The sequence below is a fragment of the Bos indicus genome, chromosome 1 (assembly GCF_029378745.1).
Source record: "Bos indicus isolate NIAB-ARS_2022 breed Sahiwal x Tharparkar chromosome 1, NIAB-ARS_B.indTharparkar_mat_pri_1.0, whole genome shotgun sequence".
NCBI classification, from domain to species: domain Eukaryota; kingdom Metazoa; phylum Chordata; class Mammalia; order Artiodactyla; family Bovidae; genus Bos; species Bos indicus.
In genome coordinates this window covers 83,714,964-83,733,096 of record NC_091760.1, presented here as the reverse complement: position 1 = coordinate 83,733,096, position 18,133 = coordinate 83,714,964, and the positions used below count along the sequence as shown (strand labels likewise).

Here is an 18,133-nt window from a genome sequence, read left to right as displayed (position 1 = left end):
CCGTCTATGGGGCCGCACAGGGTCAGACATGACTGAAGCGACTTAGCAGCAGCAGCAGTCTGTATCTTGTGCTTTACATACTTGTTTTTTAAATCTCCATGTATTTAAAGGAGATTATCCTTTAAATAGGTATAGGTGTTATGATTATCCATTTCAAAGTTGTTTTTTTTAATGGAAGGTAAAATGACTCCTCTACCTTTATACTTTTAGCTAGTATGAAACACCAATGTAGGGAATTCCCCAGCTGTCCAGCTGTTAGGACGCCCCACTTTCACTGACAAGGTCACATCCAGCTTCAATCCCTGGTGGGGGAACTAAGAACTGAGATCCCAAGTGACTTGAACCACAGCAAAAACAAACAAACAAGTGACTTGAACCACAGCAAAAAACAAACAAAATGCACACCAATGTACAATAGAGCTGAAGTAATTAACACAGTGTTTTGCCCAAGAATGGATTAATAAACCAATGCAATAAAGAGCCTAGAAACAGACTCATGCATACATGTAAAGCTGATCTGTAAGAAAGAAAACATTACAAATCAGTAGAGAAAGAAAAGACTATGGATAATGCTGGAACAATTGGTCATCCGTATTTCTTAAAACTCAGGGGTTATAGCTTCATACCACATAGATCAAAGGCCCAACTGAAAAGGAAAACCTTCAAACATTTAGAAGAAAATGTGAAATATCTTTGTGAACTTCTTAAATAAGATACAAAAACAATAAAATAAGGTTTGATTAATTTTTATATTAAAGTTTCAGCTTCTATATAAGATGCCATAAAGCAAAAAGATAAACTACAAGTTATAACTGACAAAGTTTTTAATACAAATAATTCCTACAACTCAATAAGAAATGCTAAATAACTGAATAGAAAAATTGGCAAATGATGTGAATAGACAGTTCACAGAAAAGGAAAACTCAAGCAGCCACTCAAATATGAAAAGAGACCCAGGGAGATAAGCTCAAGATGGTGGAGTAGAAGGACTTGAGCTCTCCTGTCTTATGTAAACACCAAAATCACAAACAACTGTTGAATGACCATCAACAAAAAAACACTGGAACCTACCAAAAAAGATACCCTGCATCCAAAGGCACAGAAGAAACCACAAAGAGATGGTAGGAGGGGCAAAATCGCAATAAAATAAAATCCCATACCTGCTGGGTGGGCAACCCACAAACTGGAAAACAATTATACCACAGAAGTTTTGCCACAGGAGTGAAGTTCTGAGCCCCACCTTAGCCTTCCCAACCAAAGGGTCTGACAACAGGAGAAGGAGCCCCCAGAGAATCTGGCTTTGAAGAACATCAGGGTTTGATTGCAGGAATTCCACAAGACTGGTGAATACAGAAACTTCACTCCTGGAGGGCACATACAAGGTCTTGAGCACAGCAGGGCCCAGGGGAAAAGATACCCAATCTTACTAATAATCAGGGAAATGGAAATTAAATTAGCAACAAGATACCATTTTATGCCCACCTGATAGGGAAACATAAAAATCTGACAATATTGTGTTTTCAGGATCTAGAGAGACAGGATGCTTCACACATTGCTGGTAGAGTATCGACTGATAGAACCACATAACAGTTGGCCAAATTAACAGGTTGGAAATGAACTGTACTGTTAGGCCCCAAATTCATTTCAGTTCAGTCGCTCAGTTGTGTCTGACTCTTTGCGACCCCAGGACTGTAGCATGCCAGGTTTCCCTGTCCATCACCAATTCCCAGAGCTTGCTCTAACCCATGTCCATCGAGTCGGTGATGCCATTCAACCATCTCATCCTCTGTCATCCCCTTCTCCTCCTGCCTTCAGTCTTTCCCAGCATCAGGGGCTTTTCCAATGAGTCGGTTCTTCACCTCAGGTGGCCAAAGTATTGGAGCTTCAGTTTCAGCATCAGTCCTTCCAATGAATACTCAGGACTGATTTCCTTTTGGATGGACTGCTTGGATCTCCTTGCAGTTCAAGGGATTCTCAAGATTCTCCAAGGGATTCTCCAGCACCACAGTTCAAAAGCATCAGTTCTTCAGTGCTCAGGTTTCTTGTGGTCCAACTCTCACATCCATACATGACTACTAAAAAAATCATAGCTTTGACTAGACAGACCTTTATGTAATGGTAAAGTAATGTCTGCTTTTTAATATGCTGTCTAGATTGGTCATAGCTTTTCTTCCAAGGAGCAAGCATCTTTTAATTTCATGGCTGCTGTCACCATCTGCAGTGATTTTGGAGCCCCCCAAAATAAAGTCTCTCACTGTTTCCATTGTTTCCCCATCTATTTGCCATGAAGTGATGGGACTGGATGCCATGATCTTATTTTTTCGAATACTAGGTTTTAAGCCAGCTTTTTCACTCTCCTCTTTCACTTTCATCACAAGGCTCTTTAGTTCTTCTTCACTTTCTGCCATAAGTGTGGTGTCATCTGCATATCTGAGGTTACTGATATTTCTCCCGGCAATCTTGATTCCAGCTTGTGCTTCATCCAGCCCGGCATTTTGTGTGATGTACTCTGCATATAAGTTAAAAAAGCAGGATGACAATACACAGCCTTGATGTACTCCTTATCCAATTGCAACCAGTCTGTTGTTCCATGTCTGGTTCTAGTTATTGCTTCTTGACCTGCATACAAATTTCTCAGGTAAGGTGGTCTGGTATTCCCATCTCTTTAAGAATTTTCCACAATTTGTTGTGATCCACTCAGTCAAAGGCTTTGGCATAGTCAATAAAGCAGAAGTAGCTGTTTTTGTGGAACTTTCTTGCTTTTTCTATGATCCACCCAATGTTGGAAATTTGATCTCTTGTTCCTCTGCGTTTTCTAAATCCAGCTTGAACATCTGGAAGTTCATAGTTCATGTACTGCTGAAGCCTGGCTTGGAGAATTTTGAGCATTACTTTGCTAGCATCTGAAATGAGAAGGGAATGGCAAACCACTTCAGTATTGTTGCCTTGAGAACCCCATGAACAGTATGAAAAAGATCCCAAGTAAACCCTACAATTCAGTGTCTTGTAGTCAAGAAGTTTATTTTGCCCCTGCATAAAAGTCCCAGGTGAGTGAGTATACCAGATCAGCAGTGTAAGTTGTGGTCTTGGCACTCAGGTGGAGACCCAGGGTGAACTCTGTCAAGTTCAACATTTGGCTTCCAAAGTTGCTCTACTAATTGCCACCACCAGTCACCCAAATGAAGGGAAGGAAAAATGGAATGTGGAGGAGGTGTGACTTGGCCTTAAGGCAGATCAGCCCAGAAGCAACATCTCTCATTTCCATTCACATTCTATTGGTAACAATTTAGTCATATGGTTGCATCTAACTGAGAAGGAAGCAAGAAAATGCAGTTCTCAATGAGGCAGCTAGGAGCCATCTACAATTCTGTCACAATGGAAGAAGGAAAGAACAGATTTTGGTGAAAGCTAATGTTCTATCACATATGCCTATCCTGAACCTAGCTATTCTACTTCTACATACATGCTCTACAGTAGCCATTCTCAATCAGAGCTTCTGCAAATGAGTCAAACCCTACAGAAAATTATTTGAGTAACTATTTTCTCAATTCTCCCAAGGATAACACATAGCTAAACTCATTCTGGGCTTCCTTGGTGGCTCAGATGGTAAAAAATCCTTCTGCAATGCAGGAGACCTGGGTTTGATCCCTGGGTTGGGAAGATCCCCTGGAGGAGGGCATGGCAACCCACTCCAGTATTCTTGCCTGGAGAATCTCCATGGATGGAGGAGCCTGGTGGGCTACAGTCCATGAGGTCGCAAAGAGTTGGACACAACTGAGCAACTAAGCACAGCACACTCATTCTAGATGCCTAGAAGTTAATTCCTTATACACAGTGAATACCTTAGGGTGTTATGGCTTAATACTATCATCTGAGAAAAGCTACCCTAAAGGGTCTCTCACACACATGCACAAGGAGGTATGTTCCTTGTGCATTTGCACAAGGAGGTATGTTCCTTGTGCATTTTCTATAATAGAGAAAAGAATCTAAATTTCATTAACAAGAGAACAAGATTATGATATTTGTACAACTCAATACAACTGTTAAAGAACAAGAGTTAAAATGTTATCAATATGTATAGACCTCAAAAACAATGTTAAGCAAAAATAAGTTACAAAGGGTTTCCCTGATGGCTCAGTGGTAAACAATCTGCCTGCCAATGCACAAGACATGGGTTCAATTACTGGTCTGGGAAGATCCCACATGCAGTAGAGCAACAAGCCTGTGTACCACAACTATTGAGGCTGTGCTCTAGAGCTCGGGAGCGACAAGTACTGAGCCCACCTGCCACGACTACTGAAGTTCACACACCCTAGAACCCGTGCTCCACAACAGGAGAAGTTACTGCAACGAGAAGCCCATGCACAACAGCTGGAGAGTAGCCCTTGCTCTCCGCAACTAGAGAAAAGCCCGAGCAGCAACAAAGACCCAGCACAGCCAAAAATAAATAAATACAATTAAGTTGCAAAAAGACTAAAATTCTATGACCTCATTTGTATTCACCGCTGTTGTGTTGTTCAGTGAGAACAGAGAGGGACACACAAGGGGATACACAAGGGGCTTTATCTGTCCTGTAATATTTTATTTCTTCAAGAAATGACTTGGATGGACCTAGAGACTATCATACTAAGTGAAGTAAGTAAGAGAAAGACCAATACCATATGATATCACTGATGTGTGCAATCTTAAAAAATGATACAAATGAACTTATTTACAAAACAGAATCAGCCTCACAGACATAGAAAACAAATTTATGATTACCAAAGGGGAGAGGTTGGGGGAGGGATTAACTCCTCAACAATTAGGAGTTTGAGATTAACTGATACATATTAATATATCTAAAACGGATAAGCAACAAGGATCTATTGTATAGCACAGGCAACTATGAGTGCTGCTTGCTCAGTCGCTTCAGTCATGTCTGACTCTTTGTGACTCTATGGACTGTAGCCCGCCAGGTTGCTCCAGACAAGAATTCTCCAGACAAGAATACTAGAGTGGGTAGCCATTCCCTTCTCCAGGGGATTCTCCCAATGCAGGATCGAACCTGGGTCTCCTGCATTGCAGGAGGATTCTGTACCAACTGAGCCACCAGGGAAGCCCAGGCAACTATATTCAATATTTTATAATAATCTATAATAGAAAGGAATCTGAAAAAGAACATATATATATTTATATATATGTATTATATATATATAATATGGTTGAATCACTTTGCTGCACACCAGAAACTAACACAACATTGTAACTCAACTATACATCAATTTTAAAAAATGATTTATAAATGTTAAAATTTAACAAAGCTTCACAGGGGGTACACAAGTGCTTCTAAAATCATTTGCTGTACTTTTTGGTAACCTATAAGTATGTCATAATAAAAAAGTTTTAGTATCATAGGAATAAATCATCTCCCTTCTCGATAAGGATACATTCAGTTTATCAGAAAAATATTGAGGGTTTGTATACATATAGATATATAAATATAGATAAAGTTATAGATATATAATGGAGGAGGAAATGGCAACCCACTCCAGTATTCTTGCCTGGAGAATCCCACAGATGGAGGAGCCTGGTAGGCTACAGTCCATGGGGTCGCAAAGAGTCGGACATGACTGAGCAACTTCACTTTCACTTTATAGATATATAAACATATATCTATTGAGAGTTCTTTAAGCACCTCTGGCCATCCAGTGGGAGAAGAAAACTTCTTTCTCAACACACCTCAAGCCACCTCTCCTAAGGCATGCTAGTACTTCTGACACTGCTTAAAACACTGTAGTACCCAAAAGGTGCGTATCTGATACCTTCATATAAAATAAAAAGCTTCAAAAAATCTCCCTGAAATACTTTAAATATGTAGGCTTGTTTACGTAGGTTTAAAAAAAAAAAAAAAAACATAGATGAACACTATACAACCCTGGATCAAAACTTCAATACACTAAGGTACCAACTACCTTGGCTTGTCCAAGGATAGCCTGGGCCGAAGACTTAACTTATTTACATAGTATTAATTGCAAAGCATCCCCTCCTCAAAGTGTATTTGTGTTTTGAAGTGTTTTAGGGAGTGATACTCTCCAACCTTCAAGCAAGGGGCTAGAGAATCTATGTTGCAATGCAGAATTGTATGCATCTTTAAATATATTTATATTATGTAATGTACCTAGTCTATTCATTTATTCAATGTTTGATGGAGATACAATGGAAGCAAAATAGACAAGCTTCCTGACCTCATTGGTTTAGAGTCCAGGATAAATATCAATCCAAATTTAAACTGTAACTGTGCTGTGTACTGGAAAAGAAAGATTCATGTTACATCTGAAGAACAGTAGGAGCTATTAGTGAAGTAGTAGGAGCTAGTAATGAAGATGGTGGAAGCGGGCAGAGAAGAGAGCACTCCAAGCAGAGGAACTTTAACAAAGGCCAGGTGGCAGGAGAAGGAAGGGAAGGTCTCCAGAAGTAGACCATGCTAAAGGTCTTTAGAGTAACAGCAGAAGCCAACCATTGCAAGGTTTTAAAAAGTGAATAGGTTAAGGGTTGAGAAATCAAATTTCCATTTTGAAAATGTGTCTGAGGCCAGCAGATTTGAGGAAGAATTAGATAGCTTAGAATGGAAGATAAGTTTCTAACAGGAATGACTGTTGTCATCCAGGATGGTGGTTTGGACTAGAATTGTGGTGGAAAAGATGGAGAGAAGTGGACAGACTCATGAGAAAAATTTAAGAGGTAAAATTGACAAACCTTGTTGATGGATTAGATACAGTAGGATGAGAAAGAGAGGTGTCAGGGGAACACCTTGATTTCTGGTTGCAGAACTTGATGGATGGTAGTGCCATTTAGTGACACAAAAAATGCTCTACGCAGCAATCCCCTGACACCCTCCCCTAGCTAGCTTGTCAGGAGCTAATGTCAAAAGTGATCACCCCACATCTGCTGTGGCACTTGTGTTGAATTCTTCTGCCAATTATAAGACAAAATTTCTCATTTGAAGATCAATTTTGTAATTTTCATAGAGTAAGATTTAAAAAAAAATTTAGTTAGGACTTCCCTGGTGGTCCAGTGGCTAAGACTCTGAGCTCCCAATGCAGGGAGCACAGGTTCAATCCTTGGTCAGGGAACTAGATCCTACATGTCACAACTAAAGATCCCACATGCCACAACAAAGATCAAGGGTGCTGCATGCTGCAACTAACGTAAGACCTGGTGCAGCCAAATATAAATATATTTAAAGATTAGTTAATAAACAGAATCTTTTATTTAACATCATGATCATGGAAACAATACAGTACAACAGAATAATGTGCCTTTAATGGTCTCAGGCAAATTAGGAAAGAAGAGAAGAGGATTTAAAATGTAAACAATACTGAATGAAAGCCAAATGACATCATAACATGTTTTACAGACAAAGGTTTCACAGAATTTTTAATAGAGAACTTCGTGGGAGAAGCTGAGTGTTCACACAGTATACAGTAGTATAGGCATGTTATGATAAATCATATCACATATTCACTTTATGTAGGAAAGAATTACATACTCCCCACCTTTGCAGTATTAACTTCCCAACTAGGGGGAGTAGTTAGAATGAAATGAATGGTTACTTTTTATAAAAAGGTTTAAGAACTACTATACTGAGATGAATTATCAAATTGGCTCAACAAAATAACAGACAAGTATTCTAAAAACTAGCTGTTTATTATTAAGAGAGAAAAAGTGACAGAAATTATCTAATATTAATAAAACAATATTATCTACCTCATTAAACTAGTGTTGTGTTGATTCTGTAGCCTTGTATGTAGTAATTTATAAATTTATTTTAATTTTATAGTGGTATAAGAACTATGAGCATAAGGACATTATACATGGTTTTATTAATATACATATTAAGTAATATTATAATATAAATAATTGAAGTCAATATCAGGGGTTTAGGAGAATTATTTCCCTTAAAAGAGATCTGAACCTTACTCAAGTTTGGGAAATCCTGGGCTATTCAATTAAACCAAACTTTAGCTTGGTATACAAGACCTTCTGTGATCTGGCCCCACATAATACCACAGCTTCATTTCCTGTCACTCTTCTACTCAAATCTGAGGTCCTCTCAACACTATAGCTTCCATGTTTTTGCTCTAGATGTTGCCACCACCCAGAACATCCACATAAATCTACTCAGTTAAAATAACCAACATCACAGTTTAGGATTTTACAGGCCTTAGAATTTTACTCCTCCCAGAATGACAAGTAAGGATTACTTACTCAAGCCAATAAAAGGATTCAGTATATTTAACATTTCTAGCATCTCTAGCATATATGCATGAGGGATTCTCCCCCATCATGAAATACTGGACTGGAAACCCACTAGGTCACAAATGATAGGCAACAGGGTCCCACTAAGCCAGAGAAGCCAGAACCAACAGTCCAGCTACGATGGCACTTTCTTACTAGGACAGGCCTAGACAGACTGGAAGAATGGTCACTCCCAGTCATTCCAAAAAGCTTCTCAGGTGTGATGTTTTATAAATATGGGCTTTTGATCAAACGAAGTGATAAATAACTTTGGTCTACATTGGTAATAACCTTTCTGGCATGAATGTCAGGAAAATTTTAAGGTGATGCAGGCTGTGTTTATTTTTCATTCAAAATAATTCACTTATTGAATTCCACAAGGGAAAAATATGTACTCTTAAAGCATAAATTATACCCATTATTGACTGCAAGACAACCAATGATAAAAACCAACACTGCCCTTCAGCTCCTAAAATGTTTTTTTCTGAGTATATTTGAGAGATAACAATACCAAAGCATGTTTTTAAATTCTCATCCTAAAATTAGATCTAGGTGGATGACACATGGCTTCCAGCTGGTAGGTCACTGTAAAGAAAAAGAAAGAAAAGAAAATTCCTCCTTGAGGCAGTCTAAGTTTATATTGCTCAGGGATTCAGAAACAGCTTGAAATCGATACTTCTTTTATCTCTTATTTGTTTGTGGGTTCTCATGGTTCTAATCAAACTTCAGGTTTAAAATACTTATGTAAAAAAAAAAACCCACTTACCTCATGTATTTTTTAAATTTCTTGATTTTTACCTATGCTGCAGCATTCTAGATTCTATCATCAGGAAATCAAAGACAAATTTTTTTCAAGTTTTCTTCTTATAGATTTACTCTATTTACCTAAAGCAGTGTTTCCCAAAAATATTCATGGAGTACTAGTTCTGAAGACAGTCTGAGAAAAAGAAATTCCCGAAAGTTAACTACATATGGGAAATCATATACATGATATTTTCAAGTCACATTAACATTTTAGTTAAATACTCTGAGAAATCCTACAGTAATAATACCTGATTCTCCTTGTTTAATTCATCATTTCTCAGAGTTATTTGAACTTGAACAAAGAAAAATAATTTTTCAGAAAAGCACTGAACATCCCACAGAACTAGAGTTCTGCAGAAAATGCTTTGAGAAATGATGGTCCAAAGTCATCTTTTTAAAAAAGAAAAAATAAGTAAATAAACTTCCTAAAGGGGAACGAAGTCTCAAAAGATGAAGAGTGATGCTGAGGAGAATGGAGGGATTGTCCTTGTCAGCATTCAGCTGAGTGAAGCTAAGAGGAAACATTCTTCCGCTCATGGGAACTGGGGTTGGTTCAGTCAACTCAAACATTTTAAGTCCAGAAGATTCCGTGCAGGCTGAAGCAACCTGAATAACCTTAAGACGTCGAGGATAACAATAGCAACTACTCTTACTGCCACTTTCACTGTTTCTTGCTGCTCCAATTCATTAGCTGGTTAGGACAGGACAGGCAGTGTATACATATTATCTCCAGCCACATAAAACTCCTGCATGACAGGTTTTATCCTCTCAACCTTAGAGAGGAGGCACAGAGAGGGTGACATGATTCAAATAGGATTTGGTCTTAGACCTTTCTTACTATCTCATACTAACTAGCCTGAAAAGCTTCTTCCCTGAAGCAACATCTCCCTTGGTTCTCCTAGCCACTGAAGACACTCCCTAGAGCTTTCCCTAACAGAAATCACTCTAGAATAACAAGTGAAATCACTGATGACTTTGGCCCATGTACCCATATGTCTGGCTTCTACCAGGAACCAAATATTTTCACATTCTTAATCTGACAAGACCGTGATCACCTAGACATGGCATGGTATTTTGAAATTACTTCCTAAGGCTCTTTAAGAATCAAACAAGAAAATTAATCTTAACACTCAAAGGCAAACTTGAACACCTACTGAGGCCAAGGAGGTAACATAAGTGAGGGGAGCTGGTCAGGAATAAGACAATAGTTGGTGACTATAAGACTATAAGACACTCTGATGATCTAGAGAGAATATTCTTCATCCAAAGAGTTAACCACTTCACAGCTCTGGCAGAAAGCATTGTGTATAGTAAAAATGTGAGCCCAGTATTGCTTGATCTTATTTTTCAAATGAGGCCAGAAACACAGTTTTTACATGAAATCTCCCAATTTTTAAAATGTTGACAACTAACAAATTTCCTAAAAACACCAGCGGGTCCAAAAGCAACATGAATTTGCAGGCAGATTGGTCATGACCTTACAAATCAACTTCTGCTGAAAACCCTGCCATCTCCCCTCCACCCACTCCTCCTCCAATCCAAACTGCTTCTGACACACTCAAAAAGTCAAAAGCCAATACAGAAAGTGAGAGTGAAGTGAAGTCGCTCAGTCGTGTCCGACTCTTTGCGACCCCATGGACTGTAGCCTACCAGGCTCCTCTGTCCATGGGATTTTCCAGGCAATAGTACTGGAGTGGATTGCCATTTCCTTCTCCAGGGGATCCTCCCGACCCAGGGATCAAACCTGGGTCTCCCGCATTGTAGACAGGTGCTTTGCCAGTACAGAAGTCATATATAAAACCTCTGAGTCTGAAGTTGATTATATAAAAGAAGATGCCCCCTGCCATTTTCTGGGGAAAGATGACAGCAGGGTTAAAACAAGTGTGTGTGCTACTTGAAGGAAACAGCAGGCATTCTGTGCCTTTCCTATGGTGCCCTATATGCCAGAGTGATTCTAAAGTATGAGGAGGCCATTAGCACTGCTCCACTGACCAAATTTTTTTTCTTCCTCCTCTCCAAACTGGTTTGTCAGATGACTCTTGGAGACCAGGTTCAGGTCTAGTTAGGGCACCGGGAAGGGTAGTCCTCTATGAGATCCTGTTGTCACTGGGGGGTGTTTGTTAGAGAGATGGCTATTGACACCTGACACCAGAATTACTCAAAGCTAGGGTGTGAGGTGTGGCCTATGGTCTTTTAAAATCAACATCATCACTAAGTCCCCAGAGAAGAGCCAAGGAGAGGAAGATGGAACAAGGTTGGCTCCATGGGGAAGGATTCCTCCTCTGCCTCATCCTCTACCTGCTGCTCCAAGGTAAGATGGGATAAGAACAAGAGCACAGCATCCATATAAAGTCTGGGGAACACAGACCCAGGCTAATTCTTTTTATTTCTAGTTAACAAATGGGTGTTCCATTTTGGAAAAAATGGAAATTCATGACACTGACAGTTTGGTATAGCACTTTCTAGGGTCCTAACAGTTAGCTGACTTTTCCCTTAAGCTACTTCTCCACTCCCCATGCTTCCATGGGCCTCTCTCCTTTCTCCATGTCATTCTCTTTCCAGGCATATAATCTACCCCACGGTTTCTAGGTATCAACTGTTGTTGAGAGAAGAAAATTCTTCCTTATTTCTCTTTGTTGTTGTTATTTAGTCCCTCAGTCATGTCCAACTCTTTTATGACCCCATGGACTGTAGCCCACCAGGCTCCTCCGTCTGTGGGATTCTCTAGGCAAGAATACTGGAGTGGATTGCCATTCCCTTCTCCAGGGGATCTTCCCAAATCAGGGATCGGACCTGAGTGCCCAGATCTCCTGCATTGGCAGGTAGATTCTTTATTGCTGAGCCACTGGGGAAGCCTTATTTCTCTTAAGCAAATGAAAAGGAAAGATGCCAAGGGAATTGAGGTAGATGAAAAGTTCTATTGTGACTTTTCAGTAAACTTTTCAGTGTAATTTCCCAGTCTAGAGTAATTTCTTGTTCATTATTGAGATTCAGCAATGAGGTATAGCACAAAATTAGAGACAGACAAAAACAGACTCGACCAGGAGATCCTACCACATACATTCTCTGTTTCTGCCCCACAAAGTATGATTAGAAAAGGATTGGGTATAAGAGGTGTATCAAGGAACTGTTTATAAGATAGTCTCAGTGGTGATGAGTCCTGAGTTTTAGAAGAGAACACTCACAGTACAACGCAAAGACATATAATCATTAAATTGAAAACTGAGTTCCTTCCTTAAGGTCCCACGGATGGATTTCTCACTGCTGCTGCTGCTGCTGCTGCTGTTAAGTCACTTCAGTTGTGTCCAACTCTGTGCGACCCTATAGACGGAAGCCCACCAGGCTCCTCCGTCCCTGGGATTCTCCAGGCAAGAACACTGGAGTGGGTTGCCATTTCCTTCTCTAATACATGAAAGTGAAAAGTGAAAGGGAAGTCACTCAGTCGTGTCCAACTCTTAGCGACCCCATGGACTGCAACCTACCAGGCTCCTCCATCCATGGGATTTTCCAGGCAAGAGCACTGGAGTGGGGTGCCATTGCCTTCTCCGGATTTCTCACTACCCACCTGATTATTTCCCTCATTATTAATTCATGACCACCTATGCTCTGTTCATATAGTGAAGAGGAGAACTGTGATTGCAAAATTTGTCAGTGACATTCACCCAAATGGCTCAAGGACAGAGGTTTGTGTTGAGATTGTTAAGAATATAGCAGGACACTAAAAAGTGGTGCTCAGGGCTGAGTTTGCATATACATGTAGACAAGTTTTGCATGGAGAGAGAGAGAATGGAATTGAGAATGGAGCTCTGACTCAGCTCACCTTATCAACTTCCACCATTTGCCTACTACTCCAGCCTAACCCATACTGCCTAGTCCAAGCAGTAGGAGTCTACCTGCTTCTTCCATAACCCCTGTTGTCTCTCTGTGCAGAAACATTCCCCAAACCGCAGCCCTGGCACTCTTCTCACAGTCTCTGCTCTCTACAGGGAGAGGAGATACATTCACCATCAATTGTTCAGGCTTTGACCAGCATGGGGTGGATCCTGCTGCCTTCCAAGCAGCGTTCGCCAGAAAGGCCTTCCGTCCAGCCACCAATGTCAGTATCCCCATTCGTGTTAACATCTCCTTCACTCTGTCTGCCATCCTGGAAGTAGTAAGTCCTGACCCAACTCTGTAATGATGAGCAGTGGGTGCACTGACTGGATTTTGTAAGTTAAGAGCTCAGTCTATGGGATAGGGAGGCATGACAGGGAATGCTACAATGATACAATGCAGATAAAAGCTCTCCCTTTTGGGGGATACACCACAAGAAACATAAACCCAATGGACTACTCTCATAGTGGTGTTTTCACTTGCATTTCTCATGTACACTGGATTATATGACCTACATTTTTTAGTGGTTTATGATTAAAAATCATAATTGCCATACAGAACAGCCTTGTAAATGATTAAGAGGTGGGTGGTGTCATTGGATTTCACTTCATTAAGTTAGTAATCTCAGATGAAAACTGTTTTTCCAGGATGCACAGCTTCAATTGATGACATCATTCCTGTGGCTAAATATGGTATGATGGACTCAGTTTCCCCTTTGCTATAGTACCTCCCTTTTTCCACCGCAAGGTCCAATTTTGAGGATTAAAATGGATAAATCTGAGAATATCCACAAATTAAACAAGTTCAAACATAGCCAGACCAATAATGAAAATATAAAATTTTCTGATTTATTTTGCCAGTTTAAGGAGGGCAGAGACAGGGCTCAGGAAGCAAGTGGCACAAACCAAGATCATGGAAGCCAGTACTTCAGTGGCTCCATCCCAGGGAACCCAAAGCCAAGCTCCAGGTCTCCCCAGAGAGCACTGAGGAAGAAGTGAAAGTACAGATTTGTCAGTGACAGTGTGACAGTTGTCACCAGAGGTGCGGTGGGAGAGCAAAGAAACGAGTAAAGAAAGGAATGGAGAGTGCAAGAGACACAGGAAGACTAAAGCCAGTTCCCATCTCCTGTTTATCCCATACCATGGTGTTCTCTAGATCTGGTACAATCCGTTCATCACCTGGAACCCAGAGGAATGTGGGGGCATCAGGAAGCTGGGCATGGCAACTGAGAACCTGTGGCTTCCAGATATCTTCATTGAGGAGCTGTGAGTGTCAGAGCTGAAAAAAGCAAGAAGGAGACCACATTTCTAGGGAAGAGCATGATGTAACCAATGGGGGCCAAGCACAGACTCAACCAGAAAGGAGCAGCATCTGAAACCCTCAGAACACAGAGATAGGTAGAAGGGCGAGGTCAGATGAGTGGGGCTGGAGCACAGAAATGGGCAACTTGGGAGAGGATGAGGGCCAGGTCTGATGGGGGGCCCACAGCTTTTACCTCTCTGTCCTTTTCACACTCAGGATGGATACAGATCAGACCCCGCCAGGTCTCATGGCTTACATCAACAGTAATGGTCACATCAAATACAGTAAGCCAATGCGGGTAACCAGCATCTGCAACCTGGACATCTTCTATTTCCCCTTTGATGAACAGAACTGCACCCTCACCTTCAGATCTTTCGTCTACACAGGTGAGTGAGAATCACATGCTGAAAGAGAAAGAAAGGGTTTGAGAAGAAGAGAACAGAAAGCTTGGATGAGTGAGTGAATCTCACTGAAAGGGGTGTGGAATCTAAGTGGTAAGGAATCCAACAGTCTGGGCCAAGGGGTTGGGAGGCTTGGGGGAGGCTGAATTACCTGGGTCTCCTTTGCAGTGGAAAAGATGGTCCTGGGCATGGAGCAGGATGTGCAGGAGATTTTGGAAACATCACAGAACATCATTTGGAACAAGGGGGAGTGGGTACTTCAGGGTATCCATCAAATGATGAAGATGACTGCGGGCACCAATGACTATAACCAAATCGTCTTCTATGTGAGTTTGGGGGCCCTGGGTGGGATCTTCTTCTACATGCATAGCTCATGTCCTCCACCAGAATGTAAGCTCTCCCACAAGAAAACATGCTCCATGGAGGCAGAGGTTGCTATCACTCTTTTCATTGAAAAATCTTCCGTACCTAAAACAGTACCTGGCACTCAGGAAATGTTGATTGAATGGATCCTCCCTGAGGAAGAAACAAAGCTCCCACAGCAGTGATTTACAACGAGCATGAACCTCCACTCCATGTCCCGCACTCCCTCATCAGCTGCCAGGGCGATTAGAACTTTTGGGAGGACAGGAATTTTTATATTTATTTTTAAAAAGAGGTGATGGAAAAGTTATGAAACACTGTCTTAGGGATATTATGATTCCAAATCCTGGTGATCCCAAAATGTCTGCTCTGTCTTGCTTTCTCTCCCACTGGTTTTAAACATCCACCAGCAAAGGCACTAGAGATTACACCTTGATGAGGAAAGCAAGCAGAAATACAATGCACGCAATACCTAAAAATTTGGCCCCTCAATTCTGCTGAGAGCACATTGGTAGGAATAAAAAAATTAGGTGGAGAAAATTGACACATGGGCCAAGAAGGAATGAAACATGTTTCAAACGGTAAGCAGCATGGTAGAATTAAACCATGGGAAGACGATGTGGTGATTAAGATGACTTTGCTGGAGAGGGAGAACAGAGAAAGGGACTTGAGGTAACATTTCTTTACTAGAAAGTTTGATCTGGGACAAATCTAAATTCTTTCTCTTACCTGGATTGTCAGCCTCCCAGCCTTCTCCTCAATTGCCTCCCTCTCCCCTCCCCACCAGGTGGCCATCAGGCGCAGGCCCACCCTCTATGTCATAAACCTCCTGGTGCCCAGCAGCTTTCTGGTCGCCATCGATGCCCTCAGCTTCTACCTGCCGGCAGAAAGCGAGAACCGTGCCTCATTCAAGATGACACTCTTGCTGGGCTACAACGTCTTCCTGCTCATGATGAATGATTTACTCCCCTCCAGTAGCACCTCCCTCATCAGTATGGCCCCTTCCACCTTTAGGAGAAGAAAAGTAGGGTGGGGCATGGCATGAGGGAACAGACCAATGAAACAGGTCAGAGTGAAAAGAGATCCTAGAAAAGGCCTCTTTTCTGGGGAAAGAGAAAATAAGAAGTCCTGGCTGGTGCCTCTGGCCCTCAGGCAGGCCCAACTTCCCTCCAGGTGTCTACTTTGCCCTGTGTCTGTCCCTGATGGTGCTCAGCCTGCTGGAGACCATCTTCATCACCTACCTGCTGCACCTGGCCACCACCCAGCCCCCACCCATGCCTCGTTGGCTCCACTCCCTGCTTCTACACTGCACCAGCCCAAGGACATGCTGCCCCGCTGTGCCCTGGAAGGGAAACATGGACCTTGCCCACCTGCCTGGTGAGGGATGTCAGCACTGCTCATGCTTCCTCTTCCATCACCTCCGCTTCTCTGCTCCCACCTCCTTCCCTCCCCACATAACTCCCCAGCTGACCTTGGAGGCCCACAGCTGAGTCTGTCTTGACGTAGGTGTGAAGGAGCCCATGGAGTTGGTGGGAAAGGTGCCACATCCCAGAGAGACAGAGCTAAATGGGTGCCCTGGCTCAGCGAGGAACCAGCAGGAAGACAAAGCTCAGAAGCTGCACTTGGTCCATCTGTGGGTGCGGTTAAGCCACATGATGGACACCCTGCTCTTCCGTCTCTACCTGCTCTTCATGGCCACCTCCGTTGTCACAGTTATTATTCTCTGGAACACCTAGGCAGATACCTACCTGCGAGTCCCAGGCCACAGCTTCTCTTGCCCCCTGAAACCATCCAGGCTCTCATCCCTGCCCAAATCCCACCTTACAGCTCTGGCAACCACCTTGTTTTCGTCCCAGTTCCTCTGCAGTTTCAGACCAGATCTGGATGGTTTCCTAAGCTCTCCCAAGTCAAGTCCTTGCTCTGGCATGCCATCAGCCACCCTCAGCCCTCCGGTGAGTCCTGCCTTTCTGGCTCCTTAGGATTCAGGTTCTTCGAATACTTCCTTGATCGAATTTCCTCCAATAAACCCCATTTGCAGAAAGCATTGGCTCTTCTCTGCATTATATTGTAGTTTGAAAACCTTGAGGTTGAGAGACTTCTTGTAGAAACTTCTCACTACTAAAGTAAGAAGGATTTTCTTTTTTTTTTTTCAACTCTAGTAAACAACATGTGAAAGCAGGGAAATGGTAGAGAGGGGGCCAAAATCTATTATGAGGAATTAAAATACGGACTAACCTGCTAAATCCAGTTATCCTGGATTTAAGCTTCTGCAATTAATGATGTGCCAGAACCAGGCAGCCCTTGTTTATAGAGTGAAGCCTTTTGTCACAGCCTGACATGTGACTCATTCATCATTAAGGACTAAGAGTGTTAACATAATCCCAAATTCTGCTAACTGCCTGTGCTGCAATCAGAGTTGATCTGTCCTTAATCATGCTAAGAAAAGAACACTGGGCTAAGGAAAGCACATTTGAAAATGGCATCTGCTTTACTTAGGAGTAACACAAATGACCCCACATGAACTGGAAAATTTCCCTTCCAAGCACTTGCCTTTTCATTTTGAAAGTTGTGTCTTGACCCATTATTTACAATAGCTTTTTTTTTGGAAACATTATTATTGCCTGCGGCAGGTCTTTTAGTTGCAGCATACAAACTCTTAGTTGTGATATGTGGGATCTAGTTCCCTGACCAGGGAGTGCAGTCTCAGCCACTGGATCACCTGGGAAGTCCCCTCCAATAGCTTCTTAGGGGAAGTGGAGACCCCACTGTATCGCTCTACACCAGAGCTGTAGTATGATTTGCTGGACAGCAGGTTCAGAAAAGCACATATTTGGGAGCAACTTAATTACAACTTGAACACAATCTTTCATTTTTAGCAAGCATTTATTTTCTTTAGTTTATTCTACTACTTTCTATTGAACCCTAAATTTCCCAGGTCAGCAGTTCAGTTCAGTTCAGTCGCTCAGTCGTATCCACCTTTTTGTAACCCCATGAATCCCAGCACACCAGACCTCCCTGTCCATCACCAACTCCCGGAGTTCACCCAGACTCACGTCCATTGAGTTGGTGATGCCATCCAGCCATCTCATCCTCTGTCATCCCCTTCTCCTCCT

At 41.9% G+C, this 18,133-nt stretch overlaps 1 protein-coding gene across 1 annotated transcript; it reads left to right on the top strand.

The window, feature by feature from the left end:
- Positions 1-13,259: 13,259 nt before the first annotated feature.
- Positions 13,260-16,609, top strand: LOC109564260 (5-hydroxytryptamine receptor 3C-like). The gene is made up of 5 exons (XM_070790982.1): positions 13,260-14,219; positions 14,473-14,642; positions 14,826-14,983; positions 15,808-16,012; positions 16,194-16,609. The coding sequence occupies exons 1-5, from the start codon at positions 14,173-14,175 to the stop codon at positions 16,508-16,510; spliced, it is 897 nt and encodes a 298-aa protein (XP_070647083.1). The 5' UTR covers positions 13,260-14,172; the 3' UTR covers positions 16,511-16,609.
- Positions 16,610-18,133: the final 1,524 nt, after the last annotated feature.

Coding starts and splice junctions, on each gene's coding strand:
- LOC109564260 (XM_070790982.1), top strand. CDS start 14,173: ATGGCAACTGAGAACCTGTGGCTTCCAGATATCTTCATTGAGGAGCT. Junction 14,220..14,472: donor GATATCTTCATTGAGGAGCT/GTGAGTGTCAGA, acceptor TTTCACACTCAG/GATGGATACAGATCAGACCC. Junction 16,013..16,193: donor CAGTAGCACCTCCCTCATCA/GTATGGCCCCTT, acceptor ACTTCCCTCCAG/GTGTCTACTTTGCCCTGTGT.